The following is a 22,105-nucleotide window of genomic DNA, read 5'->3' as shown; positions in this document are numbered from 1 at the left end:
GCCTGACCAACATGGTGAAACCCCATCTCTACTAAAAATACAAAAATTAGCCTGGCCTGGTGGCACATGCCTGTAATCCCAGCTACTGGGGAGGCTGAGGCAGAAGAATCGCTTGAACCTGGGAGATGGAGGTTGCAGTGAGCCATGATCGTGCCATTGCACTCTAGCCTGGGCAACAAGAACAAAACTCCATCTCAAAAAAAAAAAAAAAAGAAAAAAAAAAAAGAAAAGGAAGAAAGAAAGAAAGAAAAAAAGAAAAGAAAAGAAAATGGAGATGATAAAAATCTTCCTTCTAGTGTCAGAGTGAAGATCAAGGATGAGAATTCTAGAAAGCGCGTAGCACATAGTAGGTGTTCAAGAAATGCGAGTGTTTCCCTCTCTCCACTTGGAGGCAGAAGTGCATTTCTGTCACCACAAAGACATCTAAAGACACGACAAACTCCGTGTGAATGCCGGTGATTTCTTTTTCCCAGTGGTCGCTCTGCAAAGCTAGATCACATTTACTCCAAGTTGCTGTTATTCATCCATTGCCATCCTCCTAACCTTCCAACCAGTCCTGTGCATCTGGGAACTACCCTGTGTTATAATGAAAAAGATATCACTCATGCCAACAAAGTCACTGTCATCAACTCTCACCTAGGTAAAAAGCCTTTTGAAGAGAAGTGGCAAGGTCTCTCTATTTGCCTTTTAAAAAAATCCCTCTGGTAGCAACCTGGCCTGCTAATTTTGAAGTTTACCTGGCACTGGTTTCTCTTTGGCTCTCTCCCCTCTCCACAGCCCCTTCCGGTCCTTTATTCACCTCTCACCTGCATAGGAAGCCCTGGAACCTGGAACTCCCTCCCGGTTCTCACGCTTGCTGGGGAAGATAACTGGGTCTAATGGCGCTATTGACAAAGCCTGGTGTTGATGCCGCTTGACTTCCCGACCCCTGTGTTGATTCTTTCAGCTTCAAAAACGTCCTTGGAAGTGGTTTTACTGTAAATATTTGAAGTGTGCGTGTGGGGGGTGGGGGTGAGATCTGGGTGCTCACTCCGTGCCTCACTCACGGGAAGCCCTTTCCTCTCCACTTCCCAGGAGGCCCCAGGAGACCGTCTTTCCCCGCTCCTGCCCGGGGACTGGCCGGGGGTCGGAGCGGCAGGGCTTCCGAAGGATGACGGGCCCTACGGGTTTTTCAGGGCCGAGGTGTGTGGACCTCGACTCCCGCAAGCCCACGGGCATCCCTCGGCAGCGAGGAAGAGCTTTGCCACCGAGGACTCGCTCCACTGAGCAAGCACGTGGGCGACGTCTGCAAGTCGACTTTGGTCCTGCAGGCCAGGGCGCCCATATCTGCCGTCTCCGCCTTGACTGTGGCAGGGGCTCCCAGCGAGGACTCGTGGAGGCCAAACTCACACTCACATGCGCGTTTACAACCCCACGTTCCCGCACACACACCTGAAAATGCGGGGCCTTCCCAGTGCAGATAAGGTTCGACCTGCAGAGCTTTGGTCACGGGGACAAAACCCTCCCCTGCTGCGCCCTGGAGACCCGGGAGCAGGGAGGGCTTGGGAAACACCACGGTCTTCAGTGCGCTGCCGTCGCCTCGCAAATCGGCCAGGTCTGCGCTCAGCATGGGCGCTCAGGAGCGTGGAACCACCGTGCTCCGCGAGGCAGACGTGGACCCACGCCAGCGCCGACAAGGAGGCCGGAAAGGACGCGCGCAGCTGGCTCCAGGGACCAACCAAGTCCGGAGGGGGCCAGGTGTCTCAGGAGCGGGTCTTGGGCCGCCGCGGGGCTCTCCAGGGCCCCGGGGATTGCCAGTGCCCGCCGTCCGGCTCCGCATTCAGGGGAGGGCGGGCAGAGGACCCAGTTTGCGCCTCGGAGTATCCACTCCCCGGCGGTGTCCCCGCCCGCCAGCGCCGCGCAACAGCCCGGGGTGCTTAGGACCTCGCGGCGCGGGGGCGGGGCGGCGGGCGGCCGGGACGGTGACAGGTGCGCCCCTCGGCCAATGGCGGAGCCCGCGGCCCTCCCCGGGCCCCCGCTGCGCGCGCCAATCGGAGGCCGCGCTGAGCTTCAAGTGCGCGGAGGGGCGCGGGTCCCCAGCACGGCGCCAGCGGCCTCGGCGCGGTCGCCTAAGGGCTGGAGCGCAGAGAGCCGGGCTCCCCGGCCCGGACGCGGGGAAGCACTCGCGTGGAAGTTTGTGCGAGCGCGGCCCAGGGCGGGGCCCGCACGGAGGAGGCGCCGGGACCATGGTCACCCTCGGCTGAGTTTCCGGCGGCGACTTTGATTATTGGCAAATCACCACCATAACAATACCGAGACCCCGGGCTTGCGCCGCACGCGCTGACTCCGCGACCCCGCACACGGCCGCGTCGCCCGCCACCCGGCCCTGAGCGCCAACCCCAAACGAGCCGATGGAAAAATCCAAAAATTTCCGCATCGACGCCCTGCTGGCAGTGGACCCCCCGCGAGCCGCCTCTACGCAGAGCGCGCCGCTGGCCTTGGTCACGTCCCTCGCTGCCGCCGCATCTGGCACCGGAGGTGGCGGGGGCGGCGGCGGGGCGAGCGGCGGGACGAGCGGCAGCTGCAGCCCCACGTCCTCGGAGCCGCCGGCTGCGCCCGCCGACCGCCTGCGCGCCGAGAGCCCGTCTCCGCCGCGCCTTTTGGCCGCGCACTGCGCGCTGCTGCCCAAGCCGGGCTTCCTGGGCGCGGGCGGCGGCGGCGGCGGCACGGGCAGCGGGCACGCGGGCCCCCACCACCACGCGCACCCGGGCGCAGCGGCCGCTGCCGCCGCTGCCGCCGCCGCCGCGGCCGCCGCTGGGGGCCTGGCACTGGGGCTGCACCCGGGGGGCGCGCAGGGTGGCGCGGGCCTCCCGGCGCAGGCGGCGCTCTACGGCCACCCGGTCTACGGCTACTCCGCGGCGGCGGCGGCGGCTGCGCTGGCTGGCCAGCACCCGGCGCTCTCCTACTCGTACCCGCAGGTGCAGGGCGCGCACCCCGCGCACCCCGCCGACCCCATCAAGCTGGGCGCCGGCACCTTCCAGCTGGACCAGTGGCTGCGCGCATCCACCGCGGGCATGATCCTGCCTAAGATGCCCGACTTTAACTGTGAGTACCCTGCGGCCCCCGTGGATGCGCGGGGCGGGAAGGCCTCGTGCATCCTCCACCCGGCACCGCCTGCCCCTCTCTTCGCTTGGCTCCCAGCGAGCGGGGGAAGCGCTGCGAAGCCGCCTCGGCTCTGCCCGGGGCCTGCGAGGACTCGCCTGGACCCCCAGGCGTGAGACGGGCGGCGAATTATTAAAATGGCCATGCGCAGGCCTTGCCTTCTCTTCCTCTCTTAACGGGAAGGGGCAGTTGGAGGTGTGAGACTGAGATCTAATGATTAACCTGAAGGCTGCAAGAGAAGGAAGTCGCCGGGCAAGGCGAACGGAGAGCGCCCTGAATTAGGCAGGCCCGGGAATGGGGGTCAGGGCTTATCACCGGGGAAGGGAACTTGGGCCAGGTCCCCCATTCGGGGCTAGAGACACCCGCAGCCCCTCCAGGGAGAGGGAGTGCTTCAGGAGCAGCAAACAAGAGAAATAGGCTTCGAGGCCCGGGGAGGCAAGGCCAGGGCGCAGGGAACCCCTGGCTTTTACCAGGGCGCTGCCCTCCTCTGGAAGGGCGTTGGATCCGGGGTGCGATGGCTGAGGCAGGTGGCCTGGCTTGAACCAGCTATGGGGAGATTCTAAACTGTAGATACCTGGCCTGGTATACCGGGCGCCCAACAAGGTAACGAATGCTCCTCCAAGGTGGGGCCGAGGGAGCCCCCACCCCAGAGCCGCTGGGCTTCGGGCAGCTTCCTCTCCATCCGGGCGGGACACCTCGCCGGAGGCCTGGGCCCCTCAGGCTTTCCTGGCACACGCGGACTCTCAGGGCTGGGACTCCGGGGCTCTGGCTCTCCCCGATCGCCCCATCGGGGTAAGCTACTTTTGAGTCGGGCTGAGCAGAAGATGCATTCCGCTCAACGCTTTCAGCTGCCGAACACCCAAACAAAGAGACCCCATTGTTTCTGTCTGAGTGAATTTGTTTAGACTGGGGAGATGCAGGCAGAGCAGGGGAAAAGCAAAAAAGAAAACAGAAATAAACACTCCAGAATTCAGATTCCTTTGCTGGAAGCTGTGATTGTGACTAAACAGAGAAAATCTAGGACCCCAGAGGCTGGAGAAGTCACAAGGGAGTGAGAAAATCCCTGCAGAACGCTGTTTGCCCACAGCCGCCCCAGGCTTTCCTAGCTCAGTGGCCACCCATCCCTCACTTGGGAAAGTCAGCCCCACTGACTCCAGCCGGAAGAGGGAAAGCTGCCCCTCACCTCAGACACTTCTGGGTCTGCGAATCTCCTGCCAGCCTGGGCTTAAACCCAGGGCGCCCTCCTGGGCCTGGCTGCCGACCCAGGGCCCAGCCCTTCTGATAGAAAGCCACCAATATGAACTGCATTTCCCAGAGCTAAGGACGCTAAGTCGCCCACGGAGGGGGCGGCCAGCCCAGGGGCCCATGGTCCTAGGCCTGCTAGGGCCCTGGACTCCCTGGCCACCGGGGCGCTCTCTGGAGCCCAAGGTCACTCAGAAAATTTATTAAAGTGAGACACCTTTCCCAACACACCTTGCCTGTTTGATTCCAAATGTTGACCTAGAGTTGGCCAAATTCTAAACACAGCCAGCTTTAAGTTCAGAAGAGGAATCTGCACCTGGCAACCCAAAAGGGCAGGCATAATCGTGCCAAAGACGGCAGAATGTGTTCTGAGAAGTCCTCCTCGCTGGTCACAGGGAAACCCTGTTTGGTTTCTTTAATTGGTTGTTTCTGCCTGTGGGATGGCATTTCCCAAATGGTCCCTCCAGAGCCAGTGTTTTAATTAAAGTTCTAATGTATTGTCAAGTTGGGAATTCGGGGCCTTGTTTGACTAAAGCAGGGGGCGTGGGCCATCCTCTAAAGCAAATTGCCCATCCCCGGGGACCTGAGCTCATCCAGGCCTGGGGCTGGCCTCCTTTCTTTCCTTTGCTTTCTTTCTTTTATTGTCCAACACTTGTCAGGCTCCTGGGAAATCAAGGGAAGTCTCGTTTTGAGGTCATAAAATTCTCTGTGATGTAACCGTGCGAAATTATGTAAATAAAGCCGGGCAGGCCTCCTGGAACACACAGAGAACCGGATCCTGCCTGCGCCTCTGCCTTTAATTTGCGTAATGAGAATTGTCCTGAAAAGGCTTCCAGTCTCCCCAGGCCTTGCCCCCACCACCCGCACCCTGAGGAGGGGGCATGTCAAGAAAAACATTGGAAAGGTGGGAGGGTCCCTGATGAATACATACACAGACTTGGACCCTGGGTTTGGTCCTGTTCCACCCGTTTTCTCTCCCTTCCATTCCTTCCTTCCTTCCTCCCTCCCTCCTTCCCTCTCTCCCTTCTTCCTTCCTTCCTTTCTTCCTTCTTCCCTTCCTTCCTCCCTCCCTTCCTTCCTTCCTTCCTCCCTCCCTCCCTCCCTTCCTTCCTCCCTCCCTCCCTTCCTTCCTTCTTTCCTTCCTTCCTTCCTTCCTTCCTTCTTCCCTCCCTCCCTCCCTCCTTACCTCTCTCCCTTCCTTCCTTTTCTTTTTCTCCTCCTCCTCTTCTGTCTTAAGGAGGCAGTGGAGGGAGACCTGGAACTGCAGGACCAGCTCTTCCCAGACCTGTTTGGATCTGAGCCTGAATCTCTAGGAAGGTGCAGTGAGGAGAGGGAGAGAGATTTGGTTCTCACCACTCTCTGCTCCTTTATTTTATTTTATTATTTTTTATTTATTGAGAGATGGGGTCTTGCTGTGTCACCTAGGGTACAGGACAGGGGTGCAGTCTAGCTCACTGCAGCCTTGAACTCCTGGGCTTCCTGGAACCTCCCATCTTGGCCCCCAACTGGCCTCACTTCTCTTGCCTCTGGGTCAATCCACTCCTACCAAAGCCGGCTCATGTGGAGAGGATACCTCCTGCGATGGACCCTGTTTAACAGGGACACTCAGATGTCTCCCAGACAAAAAAAAAAAAAAAAAAAAAAAAAAGGTCTTATTAACCCCAAACCACCCATTTCCACTTGGTGGTCCTGAGTCCTCATTCCTTGGGGAGTGAGCACTGATAGTGAGGGAACAGCCCTGCCCCTCTGCAGGGCCAGGCCTTCGGCACTGGGGCCTTGAGGGCAGTGGTACCAGCAGCCACGGGAGGGGCTGGGGCGAGGACCGGAGCCGGCTGTGGGCCTCATTGCCCTTTGGTCCCCAGCCCAGGCGCAGTCGAACCTCCTGGGGAAGTGCCGCCGGCCGCGCACCGCCTTCACCAGCCAGCAGCTGCTGGAGCTGGAGCATCAGTTCAAGCTCAACAAGTACCTGTCGCGGCCCAAGCGCTTCGAGGTGGCCACCTCGCTCATGCTCACCGAGACCCAGGTGCGCGCCCTCCCCGCCCCCGACACATCCCGGCCTCCCAGGGGACACGGTTACCTCTGCACTCGTGACCCACGGGCAGTCTGGGGCATCTGGCGCTGCGCCTCGACAGTTAAGACGGCGGGTGCACGGGTTCATCTAAGGAGCCCAGAGCGCCGATTCAGTAGCTTCGGGTGGGGCCCAAGAGTCAGCACTTAACCACCCTCCTTTCATTCTGAAGAAGGTGATCCCCAGGCCGCATTCGAGAAATTTTGTTCCAGAAAGAGATGAGGGAACATCCTGAGATTTACCGCGAGGTAGCCAGCTGCCCTGACCCTTCCTCCGCAGACGGAGGGCGCGGGTAGAAAAGTGCCCGGACCGGGTCGTTGGGGACATAGTCCTAGCTCCCACGGAGCTCAAGCCCAGCTCTGGGGTTTGCTGCTGAGTGGTGGGTTGGGGGGAGGAGGAAGCTGCAAGCCCCCTCCCCATTCCACTTCTAAGTCGTCTCACCCTGAGGCCATTCCAGGGCCGACCCGCTGGGGCCGGGGCGCGCGCGGCCGGGGGACTCTGGGGACAGGAAGCCCTGGGGTGGCGGTGGCCGGTTTCTCACGCCCGCTTATGCCCGCAGGTGAAGATTTGGTTCCAGAACCGGCGGATGAAATGGAAACGCAGCAAAAAGGCCAAAGAGCAGGCGGCGCAGGAAGCGGAGAAACAGAAGGGCGGCGGCGGGGGCGCGGGGAAGGGCGGAGCGGAGGAGCCGGGCGCGGAGGAGCTGCTGGGGCCAACTGCGCCCGCGGACAAGGGCAGCGGACGCCGCCTGCGGGACTTGAGGGACAGTGACCCCGAGGAGGACGAGGACGAGGACGAGGACCATTTCCCCTACAGCAATGGCGCCAGCACCCACACCGCCTCCTCCGACTGCTCCTCGGAGGACGACTCGCCGCCCCCGCGGCCGGGCCACCAGCCCGCGCCCCAGTAGGAGCCCCGGGGCCCAGCAGGTGTGGCGCGCAAGGAGCGCCCCGGCCGGCGGCTTCTCCCGGAGGCCCCGGCGTCCGCACCCACCCGGCCCGGCCCCGAGAGCCAGCTCGGCAGCCGCCCCGTGGACCCCTCGCCGAAGCCGGGGCTGGAGGGATTCGGCCGCGGCCTCCGGTCCTGGGCACTTCCCTTTTAAGCCAGGGCTCCTCACCTGCTCTTCGAGAAACAGCGAGAGGGAGACCCAGGGGGCTGCAACTTGATGGTTCTTGTAAAATTAATTTTGGTTGGTGTTGGGGGAGGTGCGAGTACCTGTGAGAAGAACCGACCCCCGCCCCCACCTCCGCAAGGGGAAGCCTCCCGTCTCCCCTTTCCCAGCGTCCGAGAAGGCGGAAACCCACAGTGTTATCTGACTTCTGAAACTTGAAACCGCCTCTGGAGGGGCCATTCTGCAGAGTATTTGGAAAAAGAAAGAGGGTTTATGCTTACGTCTCTGGGTCTCTGGGTTCGGGGTGATTGTGTCACGAGCGTTCAAACTGCTGGAAATCTCAAAACTGTACTGTCTTTATTTTTGTATATTGTATTTATATATAAAAAGAAACGTCTACGTATGCATGCTAAATTATTATTTAGCTTCTCCCATCGCCCACGATGGAATGTAAAATAAATTGGTTTTGTACTGGATCAGCGTGCACGCGTTTTTGGGGGTTATGCTTGAGGCTCTACTATTTGCTTGTAGAAATGATGGGGAGGGTGTCTACTCGGCCGGTTGGCAGCTGAGGGTGAAAATCGGAGTCTCAAGTGGGTATCAGGACCACCTCCGCGCCTGCTGGGGAGTCGCAGTGTGAAGTGTTGGCAAAAATACCTGTGGTCAGGTGTCAGCGCATGCCGGCCTGCCTGGTGCACACCCGCCCCGGGACACGTGCCCCTCAGAAGCGGAGCTGTGGATTCTATTTATTTTCCTTTTTCCTTGCGGGCTCTCGCTTCGTTGGCGCTCCAGAAGTGGAAATACGCCATTTGGACGTTTCAGAAAATAAGCTTCAAACGACTAGGCGTTAGTAGTATCTGGAGTCCCTGCGACCTCAGGCGCTACTTAGGCACATTTCCCGGAACGCGCCGAATTGCCCGGTGCTTCTCTCTCGCCTCGACCCCGGCCCTCTCTGTTGGCAGAACCTTCCTTGGCTGGCCAGGATCGGTCTTCTTGGCTCTGTGCAAACACGTCTGCGAGGACAGCAGCGGACTGCAGCAGCGCTCCACACCGCGGCTGCAGCTGCTCCGGGTTAATCAGCCTCTGCAGCGCGCTCCATCAATCACCGCGGCCAGGCCCAGCGCCATGTGCTCCACACATGCGGGCTCAGCCCGCGCTATCGCCCGCTCTGGAGCGCAGGCCCGCGGCCCACCCAGCCCGGCGCGCCTCCCGGCCCCCTTCCCCCATCGCTGACCTAGTGGCCTCTCCTGGCCCCGGAGGAGACGGGCGACGGGGACGCCGCTCCTGTCTCCTCTCCCGGGCCTTCCTCCTTCCTTCTGTTTGTCACTTTCTCAGCAGCACCTGCGTGTGCCCTTCTCCTCCCTCCTCCCCTCCCCTCCTCCCAGCTGATAAAATGAGTTCAGAAGGGCCTGGCGTTTCATTTGGGTGATTACCGCGGGGCGAGCGCAGCCACTCCTCTGCCTCAGGGCGCGGGGAGATTAATATCCTCTCTGGCAACTCATTATCACCCCGGGCCCCTTCCATAAAATCAACCTCAACCAAGGCCGGGGCGCGGCTGCTGGGAGTCCAGGCAGAAGCAGCTGCCGGGCGCTGGCACAGGGGCTGGGCCTCCGCCGCCTGGGGTCCAAAGGTGTTTGGGGGAACTGGTAGAGGGTTTGCCACTGGGGGAAGAGGCAGAGTGCCCACAGAACGAGGGTGGGAAGACCAGAGAGAAGGGGGGAAGACAGATGCTTTTTTTTTTTTGCTTTTTAAAAATCTGCAATCTGTACATTTCTTTTTAATTTCCAACACATTGGTGAGAGTCAGCCTGCAACAATCTCTCCCCCGGCTGGCCCCACATCTGGGGATTATTTTCCCCTTGGGCTCAGCCAGCCCAGCCTCAGCGCCCCCGCCAACGCTGGGCAGCCAGGGAAGAGTGGGGGCTCGGCCCGGAGCTGGGGTGCCCTAGGCCTCTGCGGAGGGTGTGTCCCTCTACGCCCAGGGGACAGGCGCTTCCTCTGGGACGCGGGGAAAGAGCGACATCAAAGGAAGACGCTGTTAATAGCGCCGCCCCTCCCCCGTCCTCCAGCAGAGCCAGGCCCCGGACCTGCGCCGGCCCCTGCGCCTCCAGCAGGCCGCTCAATCTCCGCGGAATTTATCTCGCTAATAAATTTAATGATCAATTCGTTCTTGTCACAGTAGCTCTTCCCCAAATCAATTATAGCAAATTTAAATATAATCACTGGCTCGTCCTCATCCACTCCGGGCACGGTGAACAATTCATTCTGCCTAATGAACGGTCTCGAGGACCCGCTCTGTCCGCCTTGCGGGCGCGCGCCCCACCCCTGGGCGCCGCGCTCGGGGTCGCTGACTCGGCTCGGCCTGGGGCGGGGGTCCCTTGGGGCCCAGGCCTCCAACCGCACCTGAGCCGCCAGCTGACCCCGCGCATGGGGGAGAAAGTCTTTGCAGCCCTCAAGAATCGGGTTCTCAGCACCTGGAGCCAGGTCTACGCAGGGGGCCCCCGGAGGGAGCTGAGGTGGTGTTTTCAGACAGGCCCAGGCTTCCCCCACGGCTCGTTTCTGCCGTCCTCTAGCTGTCCCAGAGGCCTGCGGATCTCACTGCCTTAAAGACAAGAGAAGGTACGCAGGGGGAGACCCCGCGGCGGCCGTCACTGCGACCCGGGGCGCTGGGTCCCCATGGAGGGGACCCACCCAAAGCTGACCCTGTCCCCTGGAACCCCAGCCGGGCCCCCTCTCCTACCGAGGCCCCCACCTCTTGGCCACCGTTTTCTTCGCTCCAATGTGGGTTCTCCTCCGTTCTTAGAAAGGGGCGCCTTGCTGTGGGTGAATTCTGCAGGGCGTGCAAACGCATGTTGGGGAGCCGTTTTTGTGACTGGAGAAAACACTTCACACACGCGCCCCAGAGGGAGGCCCAGGGCACTCCTTTCCAGCCCCTCCTGGAGCTCCGTGTCATCCCTGGTGTCAGGGAGTCAAGAAACAGCTGGAAGGGAAAGGAGGTGGACCTGTCCTTTCGCCCATCCGGTGACTTTCCTTCTTTGATACAGAACGCAAGGCAACCAAAGCAAAAATAGACAAATGGGACTGCATCAAACTGAAAAACGTACGTGCCACAAAGGACCATCAACAAGAGTGAGAGGCAACCTGGAAATGGGAGACATCATCTGCCAAATGTGAATCAGGGAATGGGTTAATATCCAGAGTATGTGACCCTCACCACTCTACAACAAAACCAAAATGGGCAAATGACTTGATCAGACATGACTCCAAATAAAATTCTGAAATGACAACACACATATGAAAAGATGCTCAACACCACTAACCATCAGGGAAATGCAAGTCAGAGCCACAGATCCACCTCACACCTGTTAAGATGGCCAATATAAAACAAACAAAAAGCACAGAAAATAACAAGTCATGATGAGGATGTGGAGAAGTTGGAGCTGTGGTCAGAATGTAACATGTCATAGCCATTATGTAAAATAATACAGAATTTCCCTAAAAATATTAAAAATCAGGCTGGGCACAGTGGCTCATGCCTGTAATCCCAGCGCTTTAGGAGGCCAAGGCAGGTGGATCATGAGGTCAGGAGTTCAAGACCAGCCTGGCCAAGATGGTGAAGCCCCGTTTCCACTAAAAATACAAAAAATTAGCCGGGTGTGGTGGCGGGCGCCGGTAGCACCAGCTACTTGGGAGGCTGGGGCAGAGAAGTGCTTGAACCCTGGAGGCGGAGGTTGGAGTGAGCTGAGAATGTGCCATTGCACTCCAGCCTGGGCGACAGGGCAAGACTCCCAAGACTCAGTCTCAAAAAATTTAATAAATAAAATAAAATTACCATATGATCCAGCAGTCTCAGTTCTGGGTATATATCCAAAAGAACTGGGAAAAAAAAAATCTCAAAGAGACATTTGCACACCTGAGTTCATTGCAACACTCTTCACAATTGCCAAGAGGTGGAGGCAGCCTACATGTCCATCAACAGAGAAATGGCTGAGGAAAATGTGGTACACACATACGGCGGCGGAGTGCTATTCAGGCTTTAAAAAGAAGAAAATCCTGTCACGTGCTACAACACCCATGAACTCTGAGGACTTTATGCTGAGTGAAATGCCCAATAACAAAAGTCAAACACTGGCCCTGCGTGGGGATGCCCTCCTGCCGTCCCAGCTACTGAGGAGCCAAGGCAGAAGGATGGCTGGAGCCCAGGGGCTCCAGGATGCATGACCTTTGATGGCACCACTGCACTCCAGCCTGGGCCACAGTGTGAGACCCTATCTCTAAAAAAAAATAGTAATAAATAAGCAAGCAAATAAACAAAAAGACAATGCTGCAAGATCGTATGAAATATCAGTTTAGATGAGTCAGACTCAGAGAGGAGAATGGTGGTTGCTAGTGTGATTCGGAGGTGGGTACTGGGGAGTCGGTGTTTCTTGGGGACAGAGTTTCAGTTTGGGAAGATGAGAGAGTCCTAGTATCTGTTGCATAATGCATGTAGTTAACCCTCCGGTACTAACACGAATGGTCACAATGATTGTGAAAATAATTTTGTTGTTTTTTCTTCCTTCCTTTTCCTCCCCTCCGACCCCAGCCTCTCCTTGCTGAGCAGCTCGGGAGGGGCGCCCGGGCGGTTCCTCAGCACCTCTCAGGTTTCCGGGTTAACTGACCTGCGGCCACCCGGTGCCCCCCTGTGCAGGGCAGCGCTGAGTGCGCCCCAGGCTTGGAGGGGGCTGCCAGGCGAGGGGGAGCGGAGTGTGGGCGGAGGCGCGCTGGGACCCGCGTGGGGCGCGGCGGCAATGCGGGCGCCCCCCAGCCCCCCGGTATCAAAGTCCTGCGGAGCGCGGTCTCCCTCCATAAAACTAATCCCCTCGGAGGTGTGACCTCCACTAGGAATGCCGCGGCGTTCCCGACCACAAGGGCAAATATGTTTTTCAGATTTGGTTTTTATGGTGGGATTAAAGTTTATTTTCCATAATAGGGCACCTAATAAAACTCCTAAAGCCGGCCGGGCCTCCAGCTGGTGGCCTGGTTTCACACTTTCACTTCGTAAATCACTTTACGACGCGCCAGGTGTGTCTCAAGCTGGACCCGACAGGAACGGGCGGCGGCCGCGGGTTTGTCCAGCGCGGGGGTCCCCGGGTTCGCGCCCCCCTTCCGCCGCCTGCGCCCCCGCGCGCCCCGCTCCGCCCCCCAGGCTCCCCCACCCGCGGCCGCAGGGGACCCTCGGGGAGGAGGCGGGCCCAGCCGAGGCTTCCTGAGGACCCCCCGGCCCCGGGCCCGCCCCCCGGCCCCGCGCCGACCCTACATTCCGCCCGCGCACCTGGCGCCCCTCCCCGTGTACACACCGTGCGGACAATGCGCGCCCCGGGCCGGACAAAGGTGCCCCCGAGGCGGCGAGCGAGGCGGGGCGCGGTTTACCCAGCTGGGGGCAGGAACAAAGGCGCGGCCTTATCGCCCGCGGGCCGGGGCGGGCCGGGGTCAGGCCGGGGGCCGCGGGCGGGGCCTCTCCAGCCCGGGACGGGGTCGGGGGCGCCGCGCAGACCTGGACTCGGGGTTTGCTGGGTGGGCTCAGGACGCGGTGACCCAGGGGCTCGGCCCGGGGCGTTTCACCCCCGATCGCCGCCCTGAGGACGTCCGGGTCGGGAAGAAACTGCTGAAGTGGGCGCTGGAAGCGAAAGAACAGGGACTCTTGGGGCCTGGAACGGGTGTTTGAGCTTCAGGCTAGAAGTGAACCCGTTTTTTGTTTTTTTTTTTAAGTATTGATATGTAATATTTTAGATATTTTATTACTCAGAGAACGTGGAAGAAACAGCCCGTTTTTAGGACAAAGCCTGTAGTTTCGTATCTGCCTTTTGTTAACATTGCGGTTCACCTTCCCGCTTAGCAGCCTTTCTGCCAAGCAAAGAATTCCTCTTGTATGGTGATATTAAAAAGAAAGAAAGAAAGAAATAAGGAAAGAAAGGAGAGGAAAAAAAAGAAAAGAAATTTAAAACATAAAAGTGTAAGGATCAGTTCCCGGCAAGGGACTTTGTGAGGAGCATGAGAGCGCCCAGCGTCTTTTCTAGAAAGCTCGGACAGGCCAGGCACCTGAGACGAGGCTCCGGCCCGTTAAGCCTCAGGCTTAGCTGGCTCCTGCGAACTGCGTCTGTCAATGTCCCTGCTTTAAGCAGGGCCGCACCCAGGAGGCTGAGGGTTCTGGCTTTTCAGAGCAGGGGGCCCATCCCTGTAATTGGAAACTTGCAGTGTTTCTTTTAATAGTAGGTAACTCTGTAAAGGAAATGCAAGTTGCGGGGGGTGGTTGCTAATAGCTTTACTACATCTTATTATCTCTTCTTTAAAATTTTAATTTCTTTTTTTTTTTTTTTTGAATCTGGTTATAGTGAGCTATCGCGCCACTGCACTCCAGCCTAGGCGACAGAGTGAGACTCTTTCTCAAAATAATAATAATAATAATAATAATAATAATAATAATAATGAAATGTAACTTTTAACTCAGGTTCACAATTTTTTTTTTTTGAGACGGAGTCTCGCTCTGTCGCCCAGGCTGGAGTGCAGTGGCCGGATCTCAGCTCACTGCAAGCTCCACCTCCCGGGTTCCCGCCATTCTCCTGCCTCAGCCTCCCGAGTAGCTGGGACTACAGGCGCCCGCCACCGCGCCCGGCTAGTTTTTTTGTATTTTTAGTAGAGACAGAGTTTCACCGTGTTAGCCAGGATGGTCTGGATCTCCTGACCTCGTGATCTGCCCGCCTTGGCCTCCCAAAATGCTGGGATTACAGGCGTGAGCCCCCGCGCCCGGCCTTAAATTTTAATTTTTATGGGCACATAGTAGGTATATAGATGTGTGGGGTACATGAGATGTTTTGACATGAGAAGCAACTCGTAGTAATTACTTCATGGAGAATGGTGCACCCATCCCCTCCAGCATTTATTCTTTGTGTTACAAACCAGTTAGACTCTTAGTTATTTTTAAATGTACAGTTAAATTATTATTGACTATTGTCACCCTGCTGTGCTATCAAATACTAGGTCTTATTCATTCTTTCTATTTTTTTGTACCCATTGTTAACCCTCCCTACCTACCCGGCAATGTCGTGTCCCTGTCGTTGTCGTCGTGGTTTCCCCCCCCCACAACCAGCACCACTCCCCTTCCCAGCCTCCGGTAACCAGCCTCTACCCTCTATCTCCATGAGTTCTGTGGTTTTGATTTTTAGATCCCACAAATGAGTGAGGACATGTGATGCAAATTATGTTTTTTCTTCAGTCTGCAATATGTATGTATTACCTTTTACTACCTGGTCCATTTATTCTCATGATTAATTTATTGCAGGTCTTCAGATGCACACATGTCATCAGATTAAGCACAGGCTGACCTCGTTTGATCGTGCTTTTTGCTTTTTTGCGCTTCACAGAGATTTCATTTTTTACAAATTGATGACTTGTGGCAACCCTGCACAAGGTAAATTTGTCGGCACTGTTTTTCCAACAGCCTGTGCTCACTTCATGTCTGTGTCACATCTGGGAATTCTTGCAATTACCAAGAATTCTCACAAGTATCAAATTGTTTCATTATTATTATATCTGTTATGTGATCTGTGATCAGTGACCTTTGATGTCACTATTGTTTTGAGGTCCCACAAACCTTGCCCATATAAAATGGTGAACTTAATCGATAAATGTGTGTGTCCTGATTGCCCCACCAACTGGCTATCCTCTGTCTCTCTCCCTCTCCTGGGGCCTCCCTGTTCCCTGAGACACAACAATATTGAAATTAGGCCATGTAATAACCCTGCAATGTCCCAAGTGTTCAAGTGAAAGGAAGAGTCACACATCTCTTACTTTCAATCAAAACCTAGAAATGATTAAGCTTAGTGAGGAAGGCATGTTGAAAGCTGAGATAGGCTGAAAGCTAGGCCTCTTATGTCAGTTAGCCAAGTTGTGAATGCAAAGGAAAAGTTGTTGAAGGAAATTAAAAGTGCTACTCCAGTAAACATCTGAATAATAAGACAGAAAGAGCCTTACTGCTGATACGGAGAGAGGTTTAGTGCTCTGAATAGGAGATTAAACCAGCCACAACATTCCCTAAGCCACAGCCTAATCCAGAGCCAGGCCCTAACTCCAAGGGCCTTCTGGGAGGGTTGAGAGGTGAGGAAGCTGCAGAAGAAGAGCTGGAAGCTGGCAGAGGTTGGTTCATAAGGTTGAAGGAAAGAAGCCGTCTACATAACATAAAAGTGCAACGTGAAGCAGCAAGTGCCGACGGAGAAGCTGCTGCAAGTTCTCCAGAAGATCCAGCTAAGGTATTTGATGATGGTGACTTCATACACAGGTTTTCAGTGTCGAAAAAACAGCCTTCTGTTGGAAGAAGATGCCATCTAAGACCTTCATAGCTGGAGAGGAGAAGTCAGTGTCTGACTTCAAAGCCTCAAAGGACAGGCTGACTCTCTTGTGAGGGGCCAGTGCAGCTGGTGACCTTGAGTTGAAGCTCATTTACCATTCTGAAAATCCTAGGGTGCTTAAGAATGATGCTAAATCTATTCTGCCTGTGCTCTGTAAATGGCCCAACAAAGCCTGGATGGCAGCACATCTGTGTACAGCATCGTTCACTGAATAGGGTAAGCCCAAGTCGAGACCTACTGCTAAGAATAAAGGCTCCTTTCAAAATATGACTGTACATTGACAATGCACCTGGTCACCCAAGAGCTCTGATGGAGATGTACGAGAAGTTAATGTTGTTTTCATGTCTTCTAACAGACAAGAAACATGCATTCTGCAGTCCATGGATCAAGAAGTAAATCTGATTTTCAAGTGTGCTTATCTGAGAAATACATTTTGTGAGGCTACAGATGCCATAGATAGTGATTCCTCTGATGAATCTGGGTAAAGTAAATTGAAAACCTCCTGGAAAGGATTCACTATCCTAGATGCCATTATGAACATTCATGATTCATGGGAGGAGGTCAAAATATCACAATAGGAGTTTGGAAGAAGCTGGTTCCAACTCTCATGGATGACTTTGAGGGGTTCAAGACTTCAGTGGAGGAAGTGACTGCAGATGTGGTGGAAACAGCAAGAGAACTAGAACTAGTCATGGATCCTGAAGATGGGACTGAGTCGCTGCAATCTCAGGATAACACATGAACCGATAAGGAGTGGCTTCTTAGGGATGAGCAAAGAAAGTGGTTTATTGAGCTGGAATCTACTCTTGGTAAAGATGCTATGAACATTGTGGAAATGACAATAAAGGATTTAGAATATTCCATAAATTTGAGGGTTGGAGAAGATTGACTCCAATGTTGAAGGAAGTTCTACTGTGGGTAAAATGCTATCAAACAGCATTGCATGCTACAGAGAAATCTGGCGTGAAAGGAAGAGTCAATCAATGTGACAAACTTCATTGTCGTCTTATTTTAGGCAATTACAGCCAGGCATGGTGACTCATGCCTATCATCCCAGCACATTGGAAGGCTGAGGTGAGAGGATTGCTTGAGCCCAGGAGTTCGAGACCAGCCTGGGCAACATATGGAGAGCCCTCTACCAAAAAATTAGCTGGGCGTGGTGGTGCATACCTGTCATCCTAGCTACTCCAGAGGCTGAGGCCAGAGCATTGCTGAAGCCCAGGAGTTCAAGGCTACAGTGAGCTGTGATTGTGGTGCTGCTCTCCAGCCTGGGCAACAGAGTGAAACCCTTCACCTAACAAAGGAAAAAAGAAGGGAGAGGAAGGGAAGGGAAAGGAAAGGGAAGGGAGGGGAGGGGGAGGGGGAAGGGGGAGGGGGAGGGGGGAGGGGGAGGGGAGGAGGGGGAGGGGAGGAGGGAAGGAGGGAGGGAGATGCATTGCCACAGCCACCCCAACCTTCAGCAACCACCATCTTGATCAGTTGGTAGATATCCACATCGAGGCAAGACTACCAGCAAAAACACTGCAGCTTGCTAAAGGGCCATGACACTTAGCATTTTTTAGCAATAAAGTGTTTTTCAATTTTAGTGACAGGGTCTTGCTTTGTCACCAAGGCTGGAGTGCAGTGGTGTGATCATGGCTCTCTGTAACCTTGAGCTCCTGGGCTCAAGTGATCCTCCTGCCTCAGCCTCTCAAGTAACTGGGACCACAGGCACACGCCACTAATCGGCTAATTTTTTAAAATTTTGCAGAGACCGGGTCTCACCATGTTGCCCAGGCTGGTGTTGAACTCATGGACCCAAGTGATCCTCCTGCCTTGGCCTCCCAGAGTATTGGGATTACAGGCATGAGCCACTGCATCCATCTAGTCCTTTTTTTTTTTTTTTAAATTGTGGTAAAATATACATAACAGCATTTATCGTTCTAACTATTTGTAAGTGTACAATTGAGTGGTGTTAGATACACTTGAAATGCGATGTAGCCATCACCACTAGCTATACCTCAAACTTTTTCATCATCTCCACACAAACTGTACACCCATTAACCATGACATCCCCTGCCCCTGCCCCTGCACCTGCACCAAGCCCCTGGTCATCTCCATTTATGAATCTGCCTATTGCAGATATGTTTTTTTTTTCTTTTTTTGAGACATGGTCTGGCTCTATCGCCCAGGCTGGAGTACAGTGATGCAATGATGACTCACTGCAGCCTCAACCTCCCAGGCTCAAGAAATTCTCCTGCCTCAGCCTCCCGATTAGCTGGGACTACAGATGCATGCCACCACGCCCAGCTAATTATTTTTTTGTACTTTTTGTAGAGATGGAGTTTTGCCGTGTTGCCCAGGCTGGTCTCAAACTCCTAAGCTCAAGCAATACACCTGCCTCGGCCTCCCGAAGTGCTGGAATTGCGGGTGTGAGCCACGGTGCCTGTGGCCAGTTTCTGGTTCTTTTTTTCACTCCCCACAGTATCCAGTGTAGAGATGGTGCTGTGCCAGCCCCCCTTCCAAAGAGATCCCCTGGCCAGAGATTTCACTTTGAAAATAAAACCAATGCATCAATGCATCAAAACATAAGCAAGTCCTTTTATGCATTTAAAGCCAGAAACACGGCCGAACATGGTGGATCACACCTGTAATCCCAGAACTTCGGAAGGCCAAGGCGGTGGATCATCTGAAGTCAGGAGTTCAAGACCAGCCTGGCTAACATGGTGAAACCCCATCTTTACTAAAAATACAAAAAAATTAGCTAGGCATGGTGGTGCACACCTGTAGTCCCAGCTACATGGGAGGCTGAGGCAGGAGAATGGCTTGAACCGGGAGGCAGAGGTTGCAGTGAGCTGAGATCGTGCCATTGCACTCCAGCCTGGGCAACAAGAGTGAAACTCTGCCGCAATAAATAAATAAATAAAAACCAGAAACACAGGCCGATTTCATCTCACAGAAATCCTTCCTTTTGTTTTCACAGGTAAAGAAGGCACAGGCACCCTCACCTCCTGCACTCTAGGCAGCTTCCAAAATTGCCTACAAATATCCTGAGAGCTTTCCAGGAAGCCACAGGGAGCCCTGGACCTCTTTGAATCTCTGGCTGCCGGTGGACTGGCAGGTCACTCCCATGTCCCAGCTCCTGCCTGCAGGTGCCTCCAGAGATGCTGCCCTTCCATGGCACCCCCAGGGCCCCACACCTCAAGATTTCTGCGGCCTTCTCCCTTCTATCTTCGTACAACAAGGTAATTTGCTTTTAATGACCGCCGGTGTTTTCTTTCCCAGTTCTATTTGAGCAGATAATGTATCTGAGGCCTCCGCAACAGGGTTAAACCACCGTGACCTTCATAATCAGAGCACAGAAACAAATTCTATTTACTCATAAATGTGGCTGTGTCTCCAGTGTGCAGCTGCCTCCTAATCACAGATGGTGTGATAATATTTTGCTTTTATCAGACCTCTCACTCACGGGTGACAAAGTGCTTTATTATCCCATTAGGCAGGGAGCGCCTCCGCTTGGCAAGGTGTTCCCACTGCGACTTCGATGGCACTTTGGGCTCCAGGCCCTGGGAAGCTCTCCGGGGTGGCAGGCTTGAGGGCACAGAGCTCCTGCCATCCGTGTGCAGAGTCGCTTCCCTCAGAGCCCCCAAGGCCGTAGGAACTAGAGGACATCGATTTGAGGGAAGCAGGGGAGGAAGAGAGCAGCTCCCAGGTGCTCCCCCGTGTCCTGGCCCTACTCCCGGACCTCCCTGAGTCCTGACCACGTGCACAGCCTGCAGCCGCCAGGACCCAGCTCCCACCATACCCAGATGCCCTGCTTTGGCCGTGGAATCTGCTCGGGCAGCCAGAGCTCATTCGCCGCTCTCTCTCTCCTGACTCCTCAGCACCAGTGGCTGTTTCTGCTGCTCCAGGTGCTTCCCAAGCACCCAGCTAGGAAGCCAGTGGGTCCCGGAGGCCGCGGCACCTGCCTGTCTCCGTAGGAAGATGAGGGTCCCTGCAGGTCTTGGGGCAGAACAGCCGCTACAGCTGCCCCTAGGGAGCTGCAGCAACTCAGATTTGACCAGGCCCTGACTAGGAACCCTGGAGTGAAAGACGGCAAAGTGAAAATCCCACTCTCTTCTGATGCCTCATACGTGATGCCTCAGAGTTCTGAGGAAGACCAGACCCATCCAGAACCTTCTAGGGGAACAGCCTTCTGCCCGTCTGTGTGAGCTATTTTTATTTATTTATGTATTTATTAAAACGGAGTCTCACTCTGTCTCCCAAGCTGGAGTGCAGTGGCGTGATCTCGGCCCACTGCAACCTTCACCTTCTGGGTTCAAGCGATTCTCCTGCCTCAGCCTCCCCAGTAGCTGGGATTACAGGCATGCGCCACCATGCCCGGCTAATTTTTGTATTTTTAGTAGAGACGGGGGTTCACCATGTTGGCCAGGCTGGTCTTGAACTCCTGACCTCAAGTCATCCACCTGCCTTGGCCTCCCAAATCCCCTTGGGATTATAGGCGTGAACCACCTCACCCGGCCCTTATGTGAACTATTTTAACAGTGTCAACGTGCAGGAAAAAAGGAACACTCATTCCTTCACACACACGGGGGTGGAGGAACAGTTCTGGAAGTCCATCGTGTGTGATAGACCCGCTGTCTCTCAGCTCTGCGTTGAGTGCTCCGTGGGTGCGGCAGGGCAGCTGGGCCAGCGCAGCACGTTCCCGCAAGCTCCCCAGCCCGCACTCCGCTGCCTGGGTGTGAGGCTCGAACACCACCAGAACTTGATTTATCAGTGTTATTTCCACCCTTACTAAAGTAGGAAACCAGACTCCGTCAGCCCTATTAAGTCTGATTCAGAAAACAGAGGGCCTTTAAAACCCTTTGTCCCTTGAAGTCAGAAAGGGCGAGAGTGCTGGCGACCTGAGGGTTGCTCTGGCTGGCTTGGAATCGGACTGACTTGCATTTCCTTCACGAATCAGAATTTTGAAGGCAAGGATAAAATAAATCTCAAATAATCACCTTGCATTTCTGATGAGTTCAATGAGTGTGTTTTATGCCCTGGTTGTCTGAGTTTGCTTTTCCACATGCAGCGAGTGCTGGACAAAGACTTCCCAGGAGGTCCAGGTGTGTCGTGCTTTGTTTTTGCATCCTGTCTGATAATCGGACCTTTGCACACATCTGTTTGGGATTGAGTCTTCCTAGGAAATCAGAGATTTGGCCAAGGCTGGGCAAAATTAAGGAATAAGAATAGTAGTAATAGTAATAGAAACAGTAACAGCCTCCGTTTGATGGAGGGTGCCTGCCGTGCAGTACTGGGCTCCGAGATGTTAGGCTGGTCCTGAGAGCCTTGGGTCTTGTCTTGTCCTTTGCAAGCCTTGCTTGACTTTCTATTTCAAATTTTTTTTTTTTTTTAAGAATGAAGACACAGGGTCTCACTCCGTTGCCCAGACTGGAATGCAGTCGTATGATCATAGCTCCCTGCAGCCTGGAACTCCTGGGCTCCAGGGATCCTCCATCTCAGCCTCCTGAGTTGCTAGGACTACAGGTGCATGCCAACATGTCTGGCTAATCTTTTTAATTTTTGTATGGATGCGGGGTGGGTCTCACTTTGTTGCCCAGGCTGATCTCAATCTCCTAGTTTTAAGCAGTCCTCCCACCCCAGCCTCCCAAAGTGATGGGATTACAGGCATGAGCCACCATGCCCAGCCAATAAAAAAGAAGCTTGCTTTACTTTCAATGAGGATACTTCTCCTGGAGATAGCACGGATGTCCTGGATCATCCATCAGTTTTTAAGAATGACAAAATATGTAATCCCAGCACTTTGGGAGGCTGAGGCAGGTGGATCACGAGGTCAAGAGATTGAGACCATCCTGACCAACATGGTGAAACCCCGTCTCTACCAAAAATACAAAAAATAGCTGGGTGTGGTGGCAGGTGCCTGTAATCCCAGCTACTCGGGAGGCTGAGGCAGGAGAATCACTTGAACCCAGGAGGTGGAGGTTGCAGTGAGCTGAGATTGCTCCACTGCACTCCAGCCTGGCGACAGAGCAAGACTCCGTTTCAAAAAAGAAAAAAAAAAAAAGAATTACAAAATAGATATTAATGTGGATGCTTGCAACAGTATTCACGGCAGAGTGGGGAATGAAAAGAATGGATTCAGAGATCCTCCTACGCACACTTCTGGGGGTGGAGA

The 22,105-nt window shown here is 54.9% G+C and overlaps 1 protein-coding gene across 1 annotated transcript; it reads left to right on the top strand.

Moving 5' to 3' along the window:
* The first annotated feature begins 2,052 nt into the window (after positions 1-2,052).
* Positions 2,053-7,893, top strand: MNX1 (motor neuron and pancreas homeobox 1). The gene is made up of 3 exons (XM_007983617.3): positions 2,053-3,084; positions 6,246-6,406; positions 7,011-7,893. The coding sequence occupies exons 1-3, from the start codon at positions 2,391-2,393 to the stop codon at positions 7,359-7,361; spliced, it is 1,206 nt and encodes a 401-aa protein (XP_007981808.3). The 5' UTR covers positions 2,053-2,390; the 3' UTR covers positions 7,362-7,893.
* Positions 7,894-22,105: the final 14,212 nt, after the last annotated feature.

Source organism: Chlorocebus sabaeus, chromosome 21 (genome assembly GCF_047675955.1).
Source record: "Chlorocebus sabaeus isolate Y175 chromosome 21, mChlSab1.0.hap1, whole genome shotgun sequence".
Classification (NCBI taxonomy): domain Eukaryota; kingdom Metazoa; phylum Chordata; class Mammalia; order Primates; family Cercopithecidae; genus Chlorocebus; species Chlorocebus sabaeus.
The sequence above is the reverse complement of the archived record's forward strand: the minus strand, read 5'-3'. Positions and strand labels throughout refer to the sequence as shown.

Excerpts from the sequence above, each read along its gene's own strand:
- MNX1 (XM_007983617.3), top strand. The coding sequence starts at position 2,391 with ATGGAAAAATCCAAAAATTTCCGCATCGACGCCCTGCTGGCAGTGGAC. Across the intron at positions 3,085-6,245 it reads TAAGATGCCCGACTTTAACT|CCCAGGCGCAGTCGAACCTC; the intron begins GTGAGTACCCTG and ends TTTGGTCCCCAG. Across the intron at positions 6,407-7,010 it reads TCATGCTCACCGAGACCCAG|GTGAAGATTTGGTTCCAGAA; the intron begins GTGCGCGCCCTC and ends TTATGCCCGCAG.